Genomic DNA, 25,878 nt, shown 5'->3' with positions numbered 1-25,878 from the left:
CTATCAACCAACCAATCAACCAGCCAACTAATCAAATTAATCAACCAACCAAATTAAATTAAATTAAATTAAATTAAATTAAATTAAATTAAATTAAATTAAATTAAATTAAATTAAATTAAATTAAATTGAATTATCTAAATAAATAATAATCAATCAATCAATCAACCAACCAAGGAAATCAATCATTCAATCAACCCTTCCATCCAACCAACCAACCAACCCACCAACCCACCAATCTGCCAACGGACCAACCGACCGACCAACCAACCAATCAATTAACCAATCAACAAACCAACCAGCTAACCAACCAATCAAATCAACCAACCAACCAACCAACCAATTAAATCCAACAATTAACCAACCAACCTTCCATCCATCGAACCAATCAACCAATTAATCCACCAACCACCCGACCGACCAACTAACCAACCAACCAACCAATCAAACCAACCAGTTAAATCCACCATTCAACCAACTAACAAATCAAATCAACACATCAAATCAATCAATTAACCAACCAACCAGCCTTCCATCCACCCAACATTTCATCCATCCATCCATATAACTATCCTTCCATTTATTTTTCCATCCTTCCATACATCCATGTGTGTCAATTTATCAATTTATCCATCCATCCATCCATCCATCTATCCGTGTCCATCCATCCATCCATCCATCCAACCATCCATCATTTTAATAATACTTGTTAATATGTTATTATTATAAATTTTGTTATTGCTATGAAAATCCAGCCCATTCCTGATGAAAAGAGTAATATGATGTATTATTATTCTTTAAGGTGGACCCTATGGGGAAAAAAAAGGAAAAAAAAACATTTTGACCCAATTCTTTGGTTAAACTGTTCCTGACATCACTCTAATATATAATATTTATCATTTTTTAAACACTAATCTATGAACAAAATGTTAAACCGAATGTTATGACGATATTAAAATGTCAAAAAGAAACTAAATAACACATAAAAGAATTATCAAAGCACTGCAATGCATTGCTTCAAAAAAAAACTAAAACGTCCCCAACACTGTATATGAGTGCGCTTAACCCCATTCCGTTGTTTGTGGCTGTGTGTGCAGCAGTGGCTAATAGACAGCCAGTGTTTCCCATTAAAGGGATGGATGTCATGCAGGTGAAAAGGAGATTGTCAGAGAGAGAAAGAGAGAGAGAGAGACTGTCTCTGGCCTGAAGCCCATCAGTCGGCGGTGATCAGTCTCCTTTCTGGCTCCGTTTTCGGGCTGTCACGGCCTCTGCTCTCCGGCTGCCGTCTGATGAGAAGTAGCAGCCATGTTTTATAATCAATCCACGACCTAATAGGTCACGAATGAGTGCGTCCGGCTTGCCAATAGCGTTTTGGGTGGTAGCAGAGGCATTACGACTGTATCAGACCAGGCTGAGCTTCACACCATCAGCCTTTCCACAAAAAAACCTGCTAATTGACGTTGTTTTACATAGCCAAGATAATAGCCAACGCTGAAGAGCCAGATCCTTTAATTCATTCATTTACTTTCCATACTCTGTCTAAGGCCCAGTCGACAAGTTTTAACAGTAATTTTTAAGGAGCCCCTATTTAGCATTAAAAAATGGTCACATTTTGGTTTGGGGAGACTTCAACCACAGGCTGATATGCATGCAAGGTCAAAAACACTTTCATTGTCTTATAATATGCATTTATTACCTAATTATCCCAAATACTTCCATATGATTCGTTCAGCGATTCATTTGATCCCAAACCTCTCCTTAGCGCAAAGTTAATCTGCACTGATTGGTGCACTGATGATCCAGTCTGTTGTGATTGGTCAACTGGGATTAGCTCGAGACGGTTATGAAGTCGCACAGAGTATGTAAGGGTCCAATGCAGTTAAACACCAGCATATTACTCTAATCTTAACACTAACCCAAAGTAATATCAACAACAAACATTCAGTATTAATCCATACAGTGGCAAAAGTTGAACTATTTTAGGAACTGACCACACTGCGCATGCGCGAGAGGAACAGCTCTTGGTGGCCATGGCAAAGACTAACGGCAGAGGATCGCGAATTCAGAAACACATTTAAATCAGTAAGAAAGAAGCACTTGTTACATTTTCAGCAAGGTTTTAGACACGATATGTGAACAGCCCCATACAGATTTAACCTGAGGGATACTGTACAAGCACTGATCTATAGTAGATAAGTGATTACAAGCCACACACGGCGATTACCCACTCATAATAGTTTTAATAACTCATTTACTAACTAATAACTGATTTATTTTATCTTTGCCATAATGACAGTAAGTAGTATTTTACCAGATATTTTTCAAGATACTTGTATACAGCTTAAAGTGACATTTAAAGGCTTAACTAGGTTAATTATGCTATCTAGGCAGGTTAGGGTAATTAGGAAAGTTATTGTATAATGATGGTTTGTTCTTAGGACAGTCAGAAAAAAATCTACTTAAATGGGGCTAATAATTAAAAAAAAATAATAATAATACTGCTTTTATTTTAGCCAAAATAAAACAAATAAGAAAAAAAAATATTACCAGGCATACTATAAAAAATGTCCTTGCTCTGTTAAACATAATTTGGGAAATATTTAAAAAGGAAAAAAAAATAATAATAATCAAAGGGGGGCTAATAACTCTGACTTCAACTGTATGTATATTTGTATTGTAAATAAAATAAATAAATAAATAAATAAATAAAAAAAATCCTTTTATTTATTTATTTATTTATAATACTTATCATTATACAATTATTATTCTAAATAATTAATTATAAATGTAACTGGAAAGTAATGTAAAGACACAACTGGAGTGATATGAAGATCATTTAAGACATATTTTGCTTAAATAATAATTTCATTTAAATGAAATTCTATAGACAATTCTACAGAATACAAAAAAAAATTCATTCATTAATTTTCTTGTCGGCTTAGTCCCTTTTTTATCCGGGGTCGCCACAGCGGAATGAACCGCCAACTTATCCAGCAAGTTTTTACACAGCGGCTGCCCTTCCAGCCGCAACCCATCTCTGGGAAACATCCACACACACATTCACACACACACATACACTGCGGACAAATTAGCCTATCCAATTCACCTGTACCGCGTGTCTTTGGACTGTGGGGGAACCCGGAGCACCCGGAGGAAACCCACGCGAAGGCAGGGAGAACATGCAAACTCCACACAGAAACGCCAACTGAGCCGAGGTTCAAACAAGCGACCCAGCGACCTTCTTGCTGTGAGGCGACAGCACTACCTACTGCGCCACTGCCTCGCCATACAAAAAAAAAATGTATCATATAAAATTATCTGTTGTCTTAGACTTGACACATGGCAGAGAATTAGTCTTAAGTTTTGCCTCCCTGATTCGTCATCCCTCCTTTTGCTTCATGCAAAAAAAAAATAAATAAAAATAACAAAAAAATTAAAAATCTATCACGAGGCATGCTTAGTAAGATCACATCATATTATTTAAACTTTAGTTTTTTCAACTTGCACAACTCCCTGCGTGCCGACATCTCCACATAAAAGACCGTTAATGCCAGTTTCAAAATGCATGAGCGGTGTGTAAGCAGCTGCTATTTTTTCTGTGTGCATGTAAGTAAGGGGTATGGTTTTCTGCACAGACATGGCGATGCGTCAGTTTGCTTTTTGATTAAACTACATTGCATTTACCAGTGTTGGTTCAGTTGCACATAGAGAAAAATCACTCTTAATAAATACACTTGCATATGAAGTCAATCATACCTCAAAGCATTTACTGTCGCATGTGCCCCAGTAAATTGGGTCTAGCGACGCCCCTGATGTGCACCTTTTGTAAAGCTGCTTTGAAACAATAATTATTGTGAAAAGGGGTACACAAATAAACTTGATTTTAATAGAAAAAAAGTTATTTGTGTGGCAAAAGTGTGCGACAATGACCAACCTCGAAAGTGCAAAAAAAAAAACTTTTTTTTTAATAATCATACTTGATAAAAGTCTGCATAAAAGCTTTTGTTGACATTTAATTCTCTTTATAAAATGTTATCAGAGGGAGAAGGCCCCAAACATTAATAACAATCTCTCCCTCGTTAGCGTAAACAACCCTGAATGAGAAGCAGCCATCCGCCATTAGAGTTTTAACTTGCTGAAGACAATATCAGCGACTAAAAGAGTTATAAATGTGGAGTTTTAGATGCACAAATGATCAACACAGAGGTTATTTTAAAAATCGAAGGAGGGGGAATCTCGTTACTCATGTACATGTGGATATGGCCTTAGTTAAGGGATGATGTGTGTATACTCATCATGAAAATTTCAAGACTAACTGAGGTTGTTTGAAGAGAAATTTTAACTAGCTCCTTTAACAACCAAAGCATTGAGAGTTTGGAGCAAACAGTCAGTGGACTTCTTTAGAAGTGTGCATTCAGCCAGAGCAAATATTTGATACAAATGGTTTATAATTTATCATATGAACTTGTCGGAGGATCTACAGGAAACTCTAAATATTTTTTTTTTCTTTGAGGCGAAAGGGAATAAACAAGCAAACTTTGAAGTTGCCTTTTAAGACAAGAACATTGGATGCTAATTGGAAACATGGAAAGTATTACGTTTGATCAATGCGATGTAAAAGCCTGCCGTTTGATGCTTTTGATTGATTGGCTGATTCGTTTGATTGGCACATTTGCTGGCTTGTGTTTTGAAGTCATAATGGACTTTCTATGATGTTTTCTTTCTGTAGTCAGCCACCCTCGCACGCTCCAAACACTGCACATATTTTAGGGATCACTCGTTTGTACTGACCTTTGCTTCTTTTTTTTGGTCCTCTGTGTTTAGATGCAAAGTGTGACCCGAATCACTGCTTGACCTGAGATGGTAGTCGAAGCGTAGCTAAATGTCACACATGTCACAGCCCCTTAGCATCAAAACTAAATAACAGTTAGTGCAGAAAACCCTTGATTTGGTAAATAAAGAAAAGCATTTGTCCGTTCTGCAGATGGCTAATAAACTCAGTAAGAAACCCAGCTGAAAACCGTGTGTTTATCTTTAGGAACAGCATCAGACATGATCAAAACAAAAGCTGTACTTTAACTGTTTACCATCTCATAAATGATAGTAAGGCCCAATCTATTGAAGGGGTTGTGTCATGCCTGCCAACATTCGGATCATAAAATCCGGGAGATTTTATGCGGGGGTTGCGCGTTTGGTTCAGTGTGCATGGGGACTGTACCAAAAAGCTGAGGAGCAGGGGGAGGGGTTGGAATTTCGGGAGTTTTCAGAACAATATGGGAGATGTTTGGGAGATGGATCTAAAAGATGGGAGACTCCCGGGAAACACAAGAGTGTTGGCAGGTTTGGTTGGGGTGTCACATTTCGCTTTAGCTTGAAGGCATAGGGCTAAAGGGAAGGGCTTGGACCCCAATCCCATTTCTATTTCTGTAACCCTACCCACCTTCCTCTTGGCCCTTGAAACAGAGTGCGAAGTGGAAGGGCTTCGAAATTTACCTCTAAGAAAAGGGACAGCACTACAGCACCTACACACATCATTATATGTCATCACAATCCCTTGCTTTATGAGATTGAGGATTGCGAATGCTGGAGTTTTTTTCCAGTTGTGTTATTTTTTTGGTATTTATCTTTAGGACATCACTGAAGACAATGATATCACACAAAACAGCATTAAAGGGTCACGAACCACCAAAACCACATTTTTTGAGATGTTGACAGTCATTTATGTGTCCCACCCGGCTATAAACACTATTAGGACACATATATTTCATGAAAAAGTGAAAATTCGTTATTCGAGCAAATTCGTTATTACGGTTTAAAGCGAATTTTTGAAGCTGCGTCTCTGCGATTAGATCCTTGCGTGTATTCCAGTGTGGAGAGTGCATGTCTGTACTGGCACGTGCATCGTGACGTCTCTGAGTGTGCAGGATTAATTCATGAGTAAGATTGTGTTCAAACCAATCAGCGTGCTCTATTGTGTATGCGTGAATCTTCATTAATATGCATGATAGCTTCGAAGACCTTTTACAGTGTTCAGACGGCAGAGAGATGCCGCATTGTGTTGCCAAAACAAGTGGAAGAAGAAGAATTGTTTGGAGACATGGGTCATCAGTGTTGTGTTTATGAATGTGCTGCAATGAAGGCTTTATTTCCATTTCCTCGCTATGAGAGCACAGCTGGACTCACATGTGGATTACAGAGCACATGACAGACATATGTTTGTAAGGAACATTTTTTACCCGAGAGCTTTTCGCATCTGGAAATTGTAAAATCCCAATTTGTCGCTCGTCTCCTTTTAAAAAAAGACGCGGCTCCAGTTGGTGTTGATTGTCGTGTGCTCAGTGGTTTTTGTTTGTTTATTTAGATGACAAAGTTAGTTCATATCATCAGCAGTATTCTATCTGTGTTTAAAGACATACCTTAGTCAAAATGATTGAGTTAGTAAGTTTACAGTACGTTTATATCACTACAATATTATAGACTGAAAGATTTGCTGTAAATGCTGCTCTCTGAGTGTAAACACCACAATCAAATTAATACTCTTGTGAAGGATTTTCACTGGATTTTTTGTGACAGGATAGTCTAAACACACAAGGCTTTCTGATGCTACCTACTGAGTGCATCTTAGTTACCGAGAAATGCAGAGTTTTTTTTTCCTCTCATACGGCGTGCAGTATCAAACATCCCATTAAATCTAAACTCTTCCAGCAGTTCCTCATATCCAATATCTAGTTTGTCAAAGGGGACATGCATGAAATGTTGCTGAAAGTGAAAGTGTTTAGTTTAAGTCGACAAATTAATAATTTGTCAAATAATTTGATTACTGATGTTCATCTAAATACGGTCTTTCTCCCCAGCTTCTGTGTGTTTGTTTTGCCTCTGTGAAAATCAGCACGTGCTTAAACGGAAACTTCCATTTTTTTAATGCAAAACCTTCCCTCTTTCCCTCTCCTGACACTCCCACCTAAACAGAGCCGCTTTCCTGACTTTTTTCAAGCTAGAGGTGTAAAAACACACTGCTGAAGTCATTTTACTCTGCAGCCATCTTTGAAATGCCTCCCTGGCAGTATGCTCAGGAAGTCTGTCTAAATGGGGAAGTATCAAATTATCCAAAATTGTTAGCTAAGCTTACGATTACATATTTGGAATCACCAATAAAATTAAACAACAATCTGTCTCATAAGTTTTGTTTCTAAACATTCGAATCAAACAAAATTGACGTACTTTCAGGTTGCCGGAGCTAATGCGCATATGCAATTGAAAGGAACGAGATCACGACACTGACCTTATTTATGGCCGTTTTACATATGATCACCCTCTGGATAATGACCGTCAGATCGTGCTGCTTTTCTGAAGGAATTTACAATTTGGTCTTGATGGCGAATTTCCTCCGGAAATAAAAGATATTCTTTGTTTACAAGTTTGTGGGTGTTTGAGTAGTTGCTGTCTTGTGATATGTGTTTGACAGGACGGACTTTTTAGTGTGCCCATTTCTCATTTCTTCACACTTTGTTTTAAGGGCCAGGAAGCTGAAGGAAAATGAATAAGAATGTATATTGGCTCCAAACTGATAAAAAATAGTTTTTATCATGTCAGCAAATGATTATTGCTCTAAATATGAGGAACACAACTGTTGGAGACTCAATTATTAGACTCAATGTCAGTGAAATTTTAGGATTTTCTGGAACTCGTGAGAAAAATTGATATTAGTCATTATTTTATGTGCATTCTAAATCTCCATTACACTTTTATTGTTTTGATGCCGTTTTAGCCAAACTTTAAAATCCCAAAACGAGAGCAGAGTGCTTTATTCACTCAAATTATGATACAAAGTACATAATATCTACATTACATGTTTCAAGAACATCAAACTTAATCAGACCTAAAAGTGCGTAAAATATTCCGTCTGTGCTCTCTGTGATGTCTTTCCGTCCACACACACACACACACACACACACACACACACACACACTTTATTTGAATGGTTAGAGGACGGTAGACACAGAAGAGGAAAAGCCTGCGTCAATGTTTTTAATGTCAATGTCGCGCGCTGAGGCGACCGACCGACTAACCAACCGACAAACCTTCCGTTTTTCACATCGATTTCCTCAATGTTCAGCTTCATGGGTCTGACGAACAGAACCACCGACACCCTCGCCAATGTCTCCTGTACATGTAACTGCCAGAGATCCACTTCATTCCAGAGTATGATGATCTGTGAGTAACGTTATCTGCTCCACTTTTCCCCCTCAGTACGTTAAAGCGCGAATCTCTGCCGTTTTCGGGGTCGATTCCCGCGATCACACGAGTCCGCGGTGTGTTTACAATCTTCTAAATCTAAAGTCATTGGTTAGTCTCAGACGAACTCCTCAGAAAGTTTTGAAGGGGACTAGTTTATGTGGTGTAGGTAACTTATCCGGTTAGTGGGTGAAGCAGTCAGTGACAGAGTCTGTATTCATTAGCTCACAGCCAAGAGTGCCGCAAGCCTGCGTTTGAGTAAAGGTCTCTGCTGTTAGATCGCCCCCTGGGGGCTGGCTGCAGTACAAGTCATAAAGCCCGCCTTCTCCGTGTTAATGAAGGACACTTGAGCCCAAATAAAAAAATTTATTACACTTGCAATAAAATGTCCCGAAAGATGGTTCTGGTCGATTAAGGCACTGGTTATTGTGCTGAAATAGGTGCAGATCTTCATTTTTGTAAACAGTTTGTTTTGAGCAGTAATTTAATGCTGGGCGTGTCATCGTGATTGACAGCTGTGATTGACAGTTTCTCAAAGCAGCGCGTCTGAGCTTCGGCAGGAGACTGAAGTGTTATTATTCGATTTCTGTGTTATTTTACCATGAAAAAATGAGTTCAGCAGTAAACTATAGTTTCTGACATACATGATCCTGGTGGAACACTGTTTATTCGCTAAGGTCAGGGCTTTTTTCGGGCTTTATTAGTTTTCTGATACACGCCTAGCCACCCAGATAGCAAAACACACTCGGGCCAGTTCCGGCTAGATTCTCGCCTGCCGGAGACTTACCCCTCAGAGCTCAGACTGACTACCTCTGCTGGACCTACTCTGGACTCACTGCCCGACTCCAGCCCGAGTCCATCGAGCCAGATGCGGCGGCCGAGCGAGCCGGAATCAGCCCGCGACGCCGCGAGTAGGTTATGTGCTGCGGTCCGGAGCTGGTGCGATTGAATATATAAAACCCTCATATTTGTTAACGTTATTACATCCATCTGTGTTGATATGACAGCAAACGCATGCTGAGAAGTTCGGGGGGCGTGGGTGATTTTACATAAAGAGTTTGGTTGGAAGCTCGGCTCCGCTCATTTTCGCGGCTCCTCCTCTGGCTCCATTAGAGAGTCCTTCTGCGCATGTCAAGGCTCCAATTTCAGCAGTCTTTTGCGACAGTTTGTGCCCGTCAAGCTGGCGTTTTGCCCTCAAGGCGTTCAATGGGAAAAGGGGCTGTTGCGTCGTCCATATTTTTTACAGTCATTGCTCACAGCACACTAAAACTGTCTCGAAAAAAAATTTATAAGTTGAGTTGGGATTGGGCCTAAAAGTACTACGCAATAAGATTGCAACAGATTTGATTCTATTAGTGTAAACTGCATGTTGTATTTTCAGCATTAAAATGATGTCTGGACATTCTTTGCTCAGCCTGTCGATCTTAATACTCTTGGTCTGCATAAAAATAGGATCAATTGGCCAAACCGTCTTCCTGAAGTGGGATAATGAGGTGATTTTATCACTCAGACATGGTAAACATGCTGCATGTGTGCTAATTTTACCAGGTTCTCAAGACAACTGTCCTGTTTTTATTCTCTCCAATCATCTCTCACTCCAAAAACAAGTGGTATTTAGAAAGTGCTTTCTGTGTTGGGATGTCTTAGCTACACAACGCGAACCGCAAGTTGGCCTTCCTCCAGACACGAAGCGTCTGCCAAAGGTTAAACAACTAATATCCTGAAGGGCCTTTCTTGGCCCGAGCTCGTCCGCAGGAGCTGTAATCTTTTAGCCTTGAGGTTGTGACATTTCAGCCATACTAAATGTTGTTGTTTTTCTCTTATTCTGAAAGCCTCAAAGACCATTAATCATTTCCCCTTGCCCAATGGCGCTTTGGCTGACGCACAATAGGGCCATAGCTTATCTTCACCTTCCTGACCACTGTTTGTTTTAAGCAATAGGGTTCCCGCTCTAATGGATTGAATTAATTGATTAATACTTTTATCCAATTAGTGCTCCCTCATGCAATTAATCAGATAGCCCCCAGTGTAAGCCGTCTGCCGTGGGCCGCAGCTCGGCTGACAGATGCTTCGGGCTCAAGTTTGTGATATATAAACCTCCCTATTTCCTTTTGCAACCACACCTGGCTCCCTAACACAGGAGACATTGCTCTTGGGCTTAGCACATTATCCGGATTCTTGCTGAGTAGAAGGTTTTCCGCCTTGAGAAATGCTTTTCAGGTAGATCACCCAAATGAAGGTGTGTTTTCTTGCTGCAGTCCGAGGGAAAGTCGAGAAATTTAAACCCGCAACCATTCCGAGCCGTGTGTAGGAGAGGAAAGCAAACTCACAGTGGCACATATTGAATTATGTACTGTATATGTTTAGCAGGAATGAGAATGCTGGAAGAAAAGCCAAGAATCAATACAGTTTGTTGCACTATCAATTATTCGGAGCTGGAGAGAGCTGCGTGCGGATTTGCTTCTTTACGTATGCTCTTTTGCTCGTCTAACCGGCTATCTTTGCTCTGTTTCAGACGGTCCATTACTGAGGTCAACATGAACTCGCATGATCTGAGCCGTGCAGGTCAAGAAGGCACAACGAGGCGGGAGAGATTGGGATAATGATGGCTTCCACTTTTGATTAACATCATCAATTTTGAGGATTCCACAGTGCACGTTTGGATTTTGGGTGGACACACGTGGAAATTAAGGAAGCTGTTGGATTACGGGATCATTCCTAACTGATTTCCAATGGGATTTTCAAGAGTGCGCCAGAACATATTTTTATTTTCACCTGTCAGTGTTGAAGTTTGCAGTATTTCCTAGTAGCTGTTCAACTTAAAGCTTGACTCCAGCAGAAATAGGACTTCAATGGCTTTGTGATTGGTGCTCCATCATCGAGAAACCCAACACTGATTTCAGAACGGAGGAGAGTTATAGCTGTGTATCACCGAAACGGCCTCATCTTTCCAAGAAAGATTCTTCTTAAATGCCCTCTTGAGGACCCAGTGGCCTCTTCCGTTCTAAAAAAAAAAAATGACCAAAAAGCTATTGGATTTATAGTTTCATTGAGCAGCAGTGAACTCTCGTTTACCTTCCTCAACCCCAGAGTCAAGGAGCTTTTCTGAAGCAATCAGGAGGAAAACTTCACCCTGAACGAGTTTCTAACTTCTGCTCCATGTAGAGACCAGAGAGATTTTAAACATGGCTCCCTGCTGGAGAGGAGGAGCTCAGGTTTTGGCGGTGACTTTGGGAATTTTGCATTGCTGCGGATGGCTGTCGGGTCAGACCGTAAGGACTAGTGTTGGGAAAACAAGAGAAGCTTCTGAGCAGTGGTCGATGCTGCATGAACGGGTTAAAAGGGGATGGGTTTGGAATCAGTTCTTCGTTGTGGAGGAATACACCGGGACGGAGCCACTTTATGTGGGAAAGGTAGGACTGCATTTTGTGGCATACAGTTAAAGTCAGAATTTTCAGCCCCTCTCTGTATTCGTTCTCCAATTTCTGTTTAATGGAGAGAAGATTGTTTTCAATACATTTCTAAACATAATAGTTTTAATAACTCATTTCTAATGACTGATTTATTTTATCTTTGCCATGATTATGGTACATAATATTTGACTAGATATTTTTTATGATAGTAGTATTAAGCTAAAAGTGACATTTAAAGGCTTGACTAGGTTATTAATTAAGGTAAAGTTATGGTAGTTAAGTAAGTCATTGTATAACAGTGGTTTGTTGTGTAGACAATCGCAAAAAAAAATATAGCTTAAGGAGTTAATGATATTGACCTCAAAATGGAGTTTAAAAAAGGGTGAGGCAGTGGCGCAGTAGGTAGTGCTGTCGCCTCACAACAAGAAGGTCACTGGTTCGAACCTGGGCTCAGTTGGCGTTTCTGTGTGGAGTTTGCATGTTCTCCCTGCCTTCGCGTGGGTTTCCTCCGGGTGCTCCGGTTTCCCCCACAGTCCAAAGACATGCGGTACAGGTGAATTGGTTAGGCTAAATTGTCCGTAGTGTATGAGTGTGTGTGTGGATGTTTCCCAGAGATGGGTTGCGGCTGGAAGGGCATCCGCTGCATAAAAACTTGCTGGATTAGTTGGCGGTTCATTCCGCTGTGGTGACCCCGGATTAATAAAGGGACTAAGCCAACAAGAAAATGAATGAATAAATGGAGTTTAAAAAATTAAAAACTGCTTTTATTCTTGCCGAAATAAAACAAATCAAACTTTCTCCAGAAGAAAAAATATTATCAGACATACTGTAAAAATTTTACAAAAACATCAAATGTGAAATATTTGAATTTGAAAAAATTTACTTGAGAGCTAATAATTTGACTTCAACTGTATGTGCATATGTTTGTTTTGAAATTTTTCCCCTTGTGTTTCCATGCAAAGGAAAAGCTATTGCAGTACAATGACAGCTAAGAGAGAAGAATGTGTTGTGCATTTAAATGAGATAATTCTTAAATGCTGTTTGAAAAGTGTGATTTGCATCCAGCCAGTTGACTAGGACAGACCAAGCACATGTTTGCCTGTGAATTTCTTCTATATCTATATGGGATCTAAAACATCTTAAGATCTTGTTATCGTCTTGATGGAAATTGGGATAAGTTTAGTTTTACCTGTATAATCACACATTCAAACTTTCTTCTCAATAATTTAATTTTGGAAAAGTATTTTTTGCAAATTCTAAATAGTGAAATCATATTAGTGGCCGATGACTATCAAAGTACAACATTGTTCACAGTTAATTAAATATGGCTGTTGTTGCTTTCAATTCACACTTACATGGGATTTCAGACCCAATATTCAAAGTAGCATGGTAAACAATAGGGTGTATGTCACAAGTTGTCATTGAAGGAATTTGCTTATATAAAACCAACTCAGTTCTGTGGTATATACTTATGTTTGATTTTTTTAGTATTGCTTAGCTTCTCACAACATTGTACTTTTGGTTTGGATTAACAATATTGATAGTATTAATATTTATAATACTGAGGAATTTATTCATTTTACTTTTTTTAAGCCCTTTAGCTTGTTATCTCTCAAAAAGGGAATCCATGATGCTTTTTGCACTTTCAACCTTGTTTCATCTTTACAGTTGGTGTGATATTTACAATGTTTATTTTGCCAGCGCTAAATTGTTATTCTTTAATTTATTCATTTTCTTTTCAGCTTAGTCCCTTTATTAATCCGGGGTCGCCACAGCGAAATGAACCGCCAACTTTTCCAGCACATGTTTCACGCAGCGGATGCCCTTTCAGCCACAACCATACACACCCATTCACACTTATACACTACAGACAATTTAGCCTACCCAATTCAACAGTACTACATGTACATCTGTGGACTGTGGGGGAAACTGGAGCACCCGGAGGAAACCCACGCGAATGCAGGGAGAACATGCAAACTCATCACAGAAACGCCAACTGACCTAGCCGAGGCTCAAACTAGCGACCTTCTTGCTGTGAGGTGACAGCATTCTTTAGGTGAACAAATTATCAAATAATATTTCATCAAAGCTTGACCATTTGCTTTCAGCATTTGGAGTGGCTTCTTCAATGTAGTTGTGAGTCTTTCAGATGAGACGTTAAACCGAGGTCCTGACTCTCTGTGGTCATTAAAAATCCCATTGCACTTCTTGTAAAGTGTAGGATTGTAACCTCGGTGTCCTGGCTAAATTCCCTCCATCAGCTCTTACCCATCACTGGCAGCGTTGTCCTGTGACTGCTGTGGCATCATCCAAGTGGATGCTGCAAACAGTTGGTGGTATGGAGAGACCCCCTTTAAGAGCCATTATTCTCTGTGCGTTCACAGTGATTGAATGAACGAATGAATGCTAGAAACTCATAGACCGCCAAAAATATTGGAGGTAATGTAGAGACAAAATTAATAATTATATATTTATTACTTTATTACTTACATTTATGAACAGAAATGTTTTGTTTTTCAATATAGACCTTTTCTTATTCAAGAAATCTTAGTTCTCATCTCGCGCAAACAGACCTGCTTTTATAACACTGGAATACATCACATACGGTCTAGTCGCAGGAGTTCAAATATTTCAACGGAGCCGCAGCTCAATTCAGATCTGAATTTTCCGCATACAGAGTCGTTCGGAACTCCACACAGCTCCCGGACTTGTTTGTCGTGTGCAGTGGAAAGGAGGCTTCAGGACACTGTACATATTTCTGCCATGCCACAGAGCGCCATCTGAATAGTTTCATATTAAATAAGATTCGAATGTGCACGTCTGGTGTGCGATACTTTCAGCTGTCATTCGCTGTCATCCGTCGCGGTGCTGAGCGGCGCATACGTTGTTCTTCCCTGTAGTCTTACGGATATCTATAAGCTGGTGTGCTACAAATAAGTGACACATTTTGCATTCAGAGGATGCAAACATCAAAAACCTGCAGTTCAGCAACAATTTTTTATGTCATTTTATATTTTCAGTTTCTCATCAAATCTTGACCAATCAAATGCTCTCTAGTATCTTTCATGCCCCACCCCCTTTTAAGATGCTCTCTTTTGTTTGTTTTTATTTGATGCGCTTGAGCTCAACCACTCTGACTGGCAGAGCTGTGATAAAACAGCATGCCATTGGCTGTTTTTAAAAGGGGAGGAGCTACTTTATGTCCGGCCCTCTGTCTATATTCCAGTTGAGATCACGCCAAACCCCGAACAAAAATTGCACATTTCAAAGCGCTTCACAGGACCTTAAAAATACATGCTGTTGTTTTGTTTGTTGTTGCCGGAGTAACCGTGCTCTGCCCTCTTATTGAAATGGGGCTGCTAATTTGCATTTAAAGAGACACACACAAAAAAAAAATAGCCACCCGAGAGACATTTGCAGTGTGGTATAATAAATTATCCAGGCTGGACCTACACAGACACATTCTTGAGTCACCTGAGACTTTAAAGGCCATAATAGGACCCATTTAAACCAGAATAGAAAAGAAAAATAGCCTTAAAGTTCAAACAGTCCATTGCAATGAATCAATTCAGACGTCTTGTTCAGCAAATTCACCAGCTGAAAATGTTCTCTTTATTCTCTGCTAAGCAATTATTTATATATTATGTTGCATAGTTAATATTGATTGGTACACATTGCTTGTTTTATTTTATTACTAATTTAAAAACCACTCTGGTGTTCATGTAATGCCAAAACAGAGTGAAACAACTATCTCAAAACAATGGTATCTTAATATTTATTTACTTTTTTTCTTTTTTTGGAAAATGTTCTGCAAAGCTGTGTTTTATATATTAAATTGCTTAATTAAAATAGATTGGTACATATTGCTGTTTTATTAAATTACTAATTAAAGAAAACACTGTGGCGTTCATGTAGTGCCAAAATAGAGTGAAAAAACTCCCTCAAAACAATGCTATCTTGATTTTTCTTTATTTTATTTTGTATGTACCTACAGTATATATCATAAAGTGGGGCTGTATTTCCTAGCCGTAAAGTGGTGTAGAGATAGAGACGACTTGTGCAGTAATTCATTAAGAGATTGTGTGTGTGTGTGTGTGTGTGTGTGTGTGTGTAAGGGCAGCAAGAGGAGTTGATGTCTAAATGGGAGCCATAAAAGATGATGTTGAAAATGGAAGGGGTTTTTCTGGAGAGAGATGATTTTATTAATAAAATTACCCAGAGTTACTGCTCCCTGTGAAGCCCAGACTATTAATAGAGGCCGCTGGTGTTGTGTGTCTATTGCTCACCATATCAAAGATTTTAATTAGGGTGATATCGAATTAAATATGACCGACGCTCCTTTTTTATCAGTAACTGCCATTTAAAACAATCCATTTCTTTCACTGTCGTATTATCTGTGATTAATCTGCTAATGAAATATCATTGTTCTAAACATCCGGCTCATGCATTGGCAGCACTCGTCAAAACCATTTGTTTAATGAATTGCACTTACGTAAGCAGTTTTATGTGTCTGAAGTGCATGGTGAAACTATAAATATATCTCTGTGGCATTTAATGTGCTTCAAGTCTGACAGAAATTTCTAAGTTAATATGAAACGTTCCCTGTTTTGTATTGTAATTTGCAACACAAGCTCATTTGGAAAATGTGCCCTGGGTTATATTTTTGAGAACCCGGAAATATGTGTGAGGGTACATATTGCTGCATTTTATGTGTAAAATCAATACAGTGGGGCAGAGGACTAGACTTTGGAGGTGGAGCTGTGCAGACTTGGGTTTGAGTCCAATGTAGGACGGTTCCAAAATCCAGGAAAAACAAAACTCAAAAAAACAATGTTATTTTGTGGTAGAAGCACATATCCATGATACATGTTCTCTTCTAGTTTGCTTTTGAAAACACTATGGGTTGGATTTCGGGACATGCAGTGTGTAGGTCAGTCGATATCAAACGCATATATTATGCTCGGTGTCAAGAAAACACGCATATAAGTGGACAAAAGATGACGTTGATATTCGTTGAAATGTATACTGCGGCCTCTAGTGGATTTACAAGAAATGGCACATATAAGAAAACATGACCCAATAACATGTTTGAGATCAAAAATAGCACATTCTAGTGGATTTGCAAAAAGAAAAACTGCAAGAAAACATTGTCCAGCTTACATATTTGTCGGTTCCTAAAAATGTAGCCTTGGGCACATTTTTCCTATGAGCTTAGGTTGGTAATTTTACAAATCTAATAAAAGCTCAATTGTAAATTAAGTAAGTTAAGCGTGTTGAGCATCATCAAAAACAAAGTTTGAATATTAGTAACCTCTTCTGCAAGATTAACCTGCTTGTTATTACTGTTCCTGCTGTGTATTGGGAAAATGTGCCCAGAGCTGCATTTTTGGGAAATGAGAAATATGTGCTGGCAGGTACATATGGCTGCATTTCTGTAGGTCAGTCAATGTAAAGCTGATATATTATGCACGAAGAAAAGAAAACAAGAAGGGTTGTGCACAAGAAGTAGTTAATATGCAGAGAAATGTATACAGCAGCCTATGGTGGATTCACAAGAAATGGCATGAATCGAGAAAAAAAGTGCCCCAAGTAACATATTTGAGATTGTCAAAAATATACACAATGCCCTCTAGTGGATTTGTAAAAATTAAAAACTCCAGGAAAACATAGTCCAGGATACATATTTGTCAGTTCTCAAAAATGTAGCCCTGGGCACATATTTATAATGAGCCTGGGTTGGTAATTTGGCAAATCTAATAAAAATTCAGCTGGAAATGAAGTATGTTGAGCATCATCAAAAACATTTGAATATTAGTAACTTTTTTTCTGCCTGATTAAACTGTTCAATATCGCTATTGCTGTTGTGTATTGGGAAAATGTGCCCAGGTCTGCATTTTTGAGAAATGAGAAATAAGTGCTTTCTGCTACATGTTACTGCATTTGTGTAGGTCAGTCAATGTAAAGCTGATATATTATGCATAAAGACAAGAAAGCAAGCATGGATTCACACACGAAAGACTTTAATATGGACAGAATCAAAAACTCCCAAAAAACATAGTCCAGGGCACATATTTGTCAGTTCACAAAAATGTAGTCCTGAGGACATATTTGCAATAAGCCTGGGCTGTTAATTTAGTAAATCTAATACAAATTTAATTGTAAATGAAGTGACTTTTTTCTGCCAGATTGACCTGTTTGTTATTACTATAGTTGTTGTGTATTGGGAAAATGTGCCCATGGCTACATTTTTGAGAAACGAGAAATATGTGCTCGTGGGTACAAATGTCTGCAGTTGTATAGGTCAGTTTATGTAAAGCTGATATATTACGCATTACGACAAGAAAACAAGCACAGATGCGCATGTGAAAGATGATATAATGGCCAAAAAATGTATACAATGGCCTCTGGTAGATTTACGAGAAATGGCACTTTACGAGAAAACATGCACCCCTAAGATATTTGAAATTGTCAAAAAATGTACACAGCACCCTCAAGTGATTGTGTGAGATCATAAACTGCAAGAAAACATAGTTCAGAGTACATATTTGTCAGTTCGCAAAAAAAAGTAGTCCTGGGTACATATTGAACCTGCATTGGTAATTTGTCAGAACTAATAAAAATTCGGAAATGAAGTAAGTTGAGCGTTTTCAAAACAAGTTTGAACATTAGTGATCTTTTCTGCCAAATTGACCTGTTTGTTATTAGTATTCATGTTGGGTACTGGAAAAATGTGCCCAGGGCTACATTTTTTGAGAAACGAAAAATTAGTGCTCGAGGGTACATATGGATTTGAGTAGGTCAGTCAATGTAAAGCTGATATATTATGCACCGTGACAAGAAAACAAGCACGGATGCACATTAGAAGGACATTAATATGTGCAGAAATGTATACAGCGGCCTCTGGTGGATTTATGACAAAGGGCACTTATGAAAACATGTGTGCCAGTAACGGATTTGAGATTGTCAAAAAATGCACACAACGCCCTCTAGGGGATTTGTGAAAGTAAAAACTGCAAGAAAACACTCCAGGGTACATATTTGTTGGCTCTCCAAAATGTAGACCTAAGCACATTTCCACACAACCAATTTCCAGTGAGCCTTAGTTGATAATTTGGCAAATCTAATGCATTAATTTTTAAATAAAGTAAGTTTAACATCATCAAAACAAGTTTGAACATTAGTGGCCTTTTCTGCCAGATTGACCTGTGTGCTATTTCTATAGGGTATATGATGAAGCATGCTAATAGGACATTTAATTGGTCAGTAACCTGGGTTAGGCATTTCCGGTTATCTGTATGCCAATGCATAATCAGCGTGTTTAAGGTCTGTTTTCTTTAAAAATCAGCAAACTCCACTGGCTAAGTGATACATGATATAAAGTGGGTCTCAGATTGCACAAGAGGCACTGCATTAAATTACATTTTCCCTGCCATGTCTTTTAAAATCTGAACATTTATTTTACCCCGGTTTATCCAATGGAACGTCTGCGCTAGCCTGCTGATTCTGACGGGCACGTGCAAGTAAACGTCTTTTAGTCTCGTTTCACGCTTCAACAACTAAATAAATGCACTATACGTCTGGTATCTCACACCAGACGTGCACTATTTAGTTATATAGTTAGTCTATTTAGCTGATTATATTTTAATAATATTACAACATCGATGCTGTAAAAGGAACCGTATGGAATGGAAAAAAAGTCACATCAATCATTCACAGGATGTTTATCAGTATGGAAGAAACACTAGCTCCGCATTTACCCTATTACTGTTATGTATTAGAAAAATGTGTCCAGGACTACATTTTTGAGAAATGAGAAATATGTGTTCATATGGCTGCATTTGAGTAGGTCAGTCAATGTAAAGCTGATATATTATGCACGTTGCCAAGAAAACATACACAGATGCTCACAAAAAAGACATCTATATGCAAAGAAAGGTGTACAGCAGCCTCTGGTGGATTTATGAGCAATGTCACGAATGAAAATTTAAGATTGTCAAAAATGCACACGGCAACCTCTTCTGGATTTGCAAAAAAACTACAAGAAAAAATTGTCCAGGATACATATTTGTTGGTTCTCAAAAATGTAGTCCTGGGAACATACAGTTGAAGTCAAAATTATTAGCCCCCTTCAATTTTTTTTCTTCTTTTTTAAATATGTCGCAAATGTAGTTTAACAGAGCAAGGAAATTTCCACAGTATGTCTGATAATATTTTTTCTTCTGGAAAAAAGTCTTGTGGGTTTTATTTTGGCTAGAATAAAATGTGTTTTAAATTTTTTAAACACCATTTTTGGGACAAAATTATAAGCCCCTTTTTTCTTGATCTACAGAACAAACCATCGTTATACAATAACTTGCCTAATTACCCTAACCTGCCTAGTTAACCTAATTAACCTAGTTAAGCCTGTAAATGTCACTTTAAGCTGTATAGAAGTGTCTTGAAAAATATATAGTCAAAAAATATTTTCTGTCATCATGGCAAAGATAAAATAAATCAGTTATTAGAGATGAGATATTAAAACTATTATGATTAGAAATGTGTTGAAAAAATCTGCTCTCCGTTAAGCATAAATTGGGGAAAAAATAAACAAGTGGTCTAATAATTCAGCGGGGCTAATAATTCTGACTTCAACTGTATTTGCAATATAGGTAATTTAGCAAATCTCTTCTTTCCAATCTCTAATTGGAAATTAAGTTGAGCATCATCAAAAAAAAAGTTTGAATAGTAGTGACCTTTTCTGCCAGATTGACCTGTTTGATGAATAAAAACTTTCTGCTGATTTCTCTGTCTTTTATGGCGCAGATTGAAGCTTGAAGTGCTAAACCTTTGTTCCTGCTAAAGTGGTGTCTTGTTCCTTCTTTTTAATTTAATAGCTTTAATTGCAGCCATTACTGCAGCCCAATAATGCCTGATTATTTCACTCATCTTTTCCTCGGCACATGTCTTGTGTTTTGCCTTCAGAAGTGTTCCAGGAATTTTTGCACTTGTATTCACAAAAGCCTCGGGTGACCTTATGCTATTTACATTAGACTTTCAAACCGCATGGGCTCAAAAGGCTTGTCGGAAAAGCATGGACATAGTGAAGGTTAATTCTACGCATCAGTCCCTTTTCTGCAAAGAGCTCTGAGAGAGAGTGAAAGTTGCAATTTTGTCCTGCCGAAAAGGCCATTGCACCATTTCCCCCTCCACCTCCATCCCTAAGCCTTGAAGTCCGGACGTATGTAAACCTGGAGTCGATAAATATTAGAAGTCTCTTTGCAGGGAAGTGCAGCAGAAATGAACAGTGGAAGGAGAGCTTTTTCTTTTTCACACGGCGAACACCGGCAAGAACATCCCACCATATGGGCAGTGCAGCAAAGTGGAAAGATTTCCACTGCGCTTTGAAAGTCTGCCAGCCTCTTCCTTCAGACAAGCAGTGAACATTGATTGATAGGATTTGAACATGTAGAGCTGAGATGCTGAACAGACGGCGGTGTTCGTAACGCGAATGCCAAAAGATGTCTGAACGTGTTCAAATAATTTCCTGCAGGCTTTTGCCGTTCAAACTTTTACGCAGGATTTACTTCTTGTCTTTTTGGGTTTGAGGGGAAAAGTGGAAGTTGTTCATTAAGACCAGCGTATAATGCATATGGATCATGTAATCCTGCTCCTGGAGGGCCACTGAATAGTTGAGCTCCTACACTTCATTAAATAAACCTAGGTAGGCGAACTGCACTAGCAACTTCGAGACAGTTTTGTTGGAGCTTAAATCTTGAGTTTGAATGAGTTTGGACACTCCATGATATTGGGGCTGCGAACATCTGACATTGCAATATTTTTTTTATTTGTTCTGGGGTGCGTTTGGCAAAACCTTCGTTAGCCAAATAAGGTCGCAAGTTTCATTGTTACAAGCATAGTTTGTTGCCGTTTCCCAAATCCGTCGCTCCACCAAACATTCGCAAACTGTGTCGCAAACTTGAGCGCTCGCAATTACAGCTCTGGAGCTGTAGTTTGAAACGTAGTTCCTGGCTGTGTTCTATTACCACTTATCCCCCCAATGCCCTACTCATTTAGAACCTTCTAACATTTACACTTCAACTAATTAAAAAAAACAAATAAATAAATAAAGTCATCTCTTTGAGGTGTAATTTGCTTTCAAACTATTTTTACAGTCCAGTTTTAGCGATCTTCATGTTTACACTTGTGCTCCCTTCGCAGTGCCCTTTAAAAACATTGATGTCAACTTGAACACAGCCTCAAGCGAAAGCTATTTGTGACCTATTATTTAGAAGCGGAATTTATATTAGCCTACGTCTCCCTAGCTTGACAAAAACCATATGTTAATTATTTTAATTTTTAGTGGGTTATTTATTTAGTATCTGTACTGTATATGACATGGGCATGAAATAAACAATACCCCACTTAATAATAATAATAATAATAATAATAATAATAATAATAATAATAATAATAATAATAATAATAATAATAATTATTATTATTATTACTATTATTACTATTATTGTTATTAATGTTATTATTCATATTTTTTAATATTATTGTTATTATTGTTATTATTATCATTATTTATATAATTATTAAATTATTAGATTTTTTTTATTTCTAATACATAATGATAATAATAATAATAATAATAATAATAATAATAATAATAATAATAATAATAATAATTATTATTATTATTATTATTATTATTATTATTATTATTATTATCATCATCTTATTTAACTAAATATTAAATATTACATTTAATWWTATATATATATATATATATATATATATATATATATATATATATATATATATATATATATATATATATATATATATATATATATATATATATATATATATATATATATATATATATATAATTATAAATGTTATTAGAATATGTGTTGGCTTTTTTAGTGGTTTGTTTTAAAATAGAGTATGTCATTCTCAATAATATTTGTAAAGGAAACATATATGTGTCATTTACATGTATTTCAGTTAATATAGAAAGCGAGTGCATGTTTTAACCAAAACTAACATTGGATTTTATTTAAATGCCTGTTTTTGTAAAACAATATAATTTGCATAAAGAAATTATGTTGTTCTTCTGTAAAGAAGTAGTTCCTCCGCCCCGTTTAGAGTGTCATTATGGGCGTTTTACGTTATAACTAATGTAATATATATATATATATATATCATACTGCCCAGTGATACATATTTAACCAGGAGATCATACTGCCCCGAAGCGTTCGTTTTAAAGACAAAATGCAGCCGTACGCAGCTCTGGCTACATAATTCTAATTCATTTAATGTTTATTTTCAATCTCAAAAAATGTAAAAATAACAATTAAAATGAAATAAAATAAGTAAACATTAAAATAAATACAAAACTAAATAGCAACATTTAGTTAAACACATTTTATTATATTGTATTAAACATATAAATATAAACATTTAGATAAATATAAACATTTAAAATTAAATATTCTTTATTGTTTCATTAAATAAAAATATTCATTTTAATAACTAAAATGTATGTTATGATATGTCAAATTGTACAAATTGTTGAATGTACAGTAGTGTAATGTATTACACAATGTGTATAATGTATGTATAATGTACGGCATTAAAACATACTGCTGTATATACACTGCAGTATTTAGTATTTGACATCATACCGCCTCATTTTAAAGACGAAATGTAGCCTTACGTAGCTCTGGCTACATAATTCGCACTCTCCAGAAATGTATAAGGGGTACATTTTCACAATGAGCCTGTGTTGCAATTAACAGTAGTTCTCCTGCATATTATTGTGTAAAACTTGCTATTTTTTTCTTAGGATCCTCTGATGAAGATGAAGTTTAAAGTACAACATTTATTTGAAACAGAATCTTCTGCAACAACAGTAATTTAATGCCTCCTTGCTGAATAAGAGTATTTATTAAAAATATCTGGCCTAAAACACAAAACCGACATCATGTCATGCATTTCCGGCACTGAAGTCTCAAACAAAAGCAGTGACTGTTATCAAAGCCATGGTTCATGCTATTAACAACCACTAAGAACTTCCAGTGTGGCTCTTAATGACTTTAATTTCTATGGCCCTGATAATTTGACCATTTTCATTTCGTCTTGAAACTAAACATAACAAAAAGAAAGCGCATGACATTCACAGCAGAGGATTCAGCGTCGACATCTGCACATCAGGTCACGTCGACACAAACCTCATCAGGCAACACGGACCCCTTTGTTTTGTTGAAATTCATTAGCTACACAACACTCTTTCTCAAAGCGAAAGATCAAAACATTAATAATGGATTCATAAAGCTTCATCTCGCAATCAACATGCACATTCGCCGAACACCCCTGACATTTAAACTATTACGACTGAAGGATAAAGAGATTTCGCATGAACGTTGTGATACATATTTAACCAGGAGTTTTTGGCCCTTCAGACAGAAATGCTTTGGAGGCAAGGAGGCTATGAAACTAATAAATTTGTATCAATTATTCAACCGAATGAAATGGAGACTATGAAGATGAAATGTTCAAAGCAGAACGCAGATTTAACCTGATATTCTGATTTAAAAAGCTATGCATAATATAATGGGAGCGCTTTAGGGGAGCAACAAAAGCTGAAACCAGTGTTATTATATATGTATATCTGTATATACAGTCAAGGCTGAAATTATTTCCACCCCAGGCTAATTCTGACATAAAGTTTTTTTTTGTTCAAATGTAAATAAAACTGAGAAATATATATATATATATATATATATATATATATATATATATATATATATATATATATATATATATATATATATATATATATATATATTTATACTATATATATATATAGTTGAAGTCAAAATTATTAGCCTCCGTGAATTATTAGCGCCCTTGTTTATTTTTTCCCCAATTTCAAAATCAAAAATCAAACAAATAAGACTTTCTCCAGAAGAAAAAATATTATCAGACATACTGTGAAAATGTCCTTACATCATTTGGAAAATATTTAAAAAATAAAAAAAATTAAAAGGGGGCTAATAATTCTGATAATTATATATATATATATATATATATATATATATATATATATATATATATATATATATATATATATATATTTATTTTTTTTTTCACTCTTGCACATTGTCTTATTTTCTTTTGAGAGAAGCCCGTGTCATTTTTGGTCAGAAAATTATTGCTGGTTGAATAAAAGTAACTTTAAGCTTAAGGTCAGAATTTGCCAGGGCAATGAATAATTTCAGACTTGACTATATATGTGGGGGCTCGTTCGGGATGTGAATAATTAGCAAATAGGTCTATAGAACAGCAGATCTGGACTTTGAATTTGACATTTCATTTTCCTTCGGCTTAGTCTCTTATTTATCATTGGTTGCCACAGCAGAATGAACTACCAACTATTCCAGCATATGTTTTACACAGCTGATGCCCTTCCAGCCGCAATCCAGTACTGGCAAACTTTGCATGACATGTTTTTGTTTTTTTGTAATTCACATATGTCTGACATGAACGTTAACTTGTATCATACTTTTTCACTTTTCATTAAATGTTAAATTTCAATTTTAAATAAAAAAAATTACCTTAAAAATAACAGTAACTATAAAAATAAAAGAAATAAGTAAACACTAAAATTAATACAAAAGAGTATTAAACTTTTAAAGGTGCAGTAGGTGATTGTCTCCAAAAGCATTTTTTGTTTTGCTGGTTGAAAGTCTCTTCACAGTCCAATAGTAATGATTACAGTAAATGATATAAATGTGTTTATATGTATTTTTATATTTTGGCATAAAATAAAATAAAGGCATAAACCAAAAAAATGTTAATCCAATTAAATAGAGTCATCCGACATCTTTCATAATTCTGGTATGTACTGCGCAGCCTTTTGTACGCTGCTCCGCCGACTGCCGCGCGTTCATGAGATAGAGCACGCGCGCGCACGGTCAGTAAAAACATGCTGAATCAAAACTTTTTAAAAACCTCAATCATTATTGGAGTTACCTTTGCACGCTGAAGAAAGGATGACGCCATGTCTGAAGGATTTCTCTTTGACAGATAGTGTTTTGTTTTAAAACTGTTTCAGCTTTATGCAAAGCAGATGTAACGTTAGATGTTGTTGTTACAAATGGCTTATATCTTCACAGAATTTAGTTTATTCAGTTCCCCTTTAGCACATGTGTTTGGACTGTGGTGGAACCGGAGCAGCCAG

General features: G+C 36.9%; 1 protein-coding gene across 4 annotated transcripts in view; it reads left to right on the top strand.

Moving 5' to 3' along the window:
* cdh22 (cadherin 22) overlaps window positions 1-25,878 on the top strand; it is a 499,150-nt gene that overhangs the window by 233,493 nt on the left and 239,779 nt on the right. For all 4 annotated transcript variants that reach the window (XR_012408257.1, XM_073954734.1, XM_073954733.1 and 1 more), the window contains one exon: window positions 10,751-11,648. Coding sequence is in view for 3 of the 4 variants with exons in the window: in XM_073954734.1 (XP_073810835.1) it covers window positions 11,421-11,648 (228 nt within the window). In the remaining variant the exon portion in view is untranslated. The remainder of the gene's footprint in view (window positions 1-10,750; window positions 11,649-25,878) is intronic.

The sequence above is a fragment of the Danio rerio genome, chromosome 6, assembly GCF_049306965.1.
Source record: "Danio rerio strain Tuebingen ecotype United States chromosome 6, GRCz12tu, whole genome shotgun sequence".
In the NCBI taxonomy this organism is placed as follows: Eukaryota; Metazoa; Chordata; class Actinopteri; order Cypriniformes; family Danionidae; genus Danio; species Danio rerio.
This window is presented reverse-complemented; position numbering and strand designations above follow the sequence as displayed.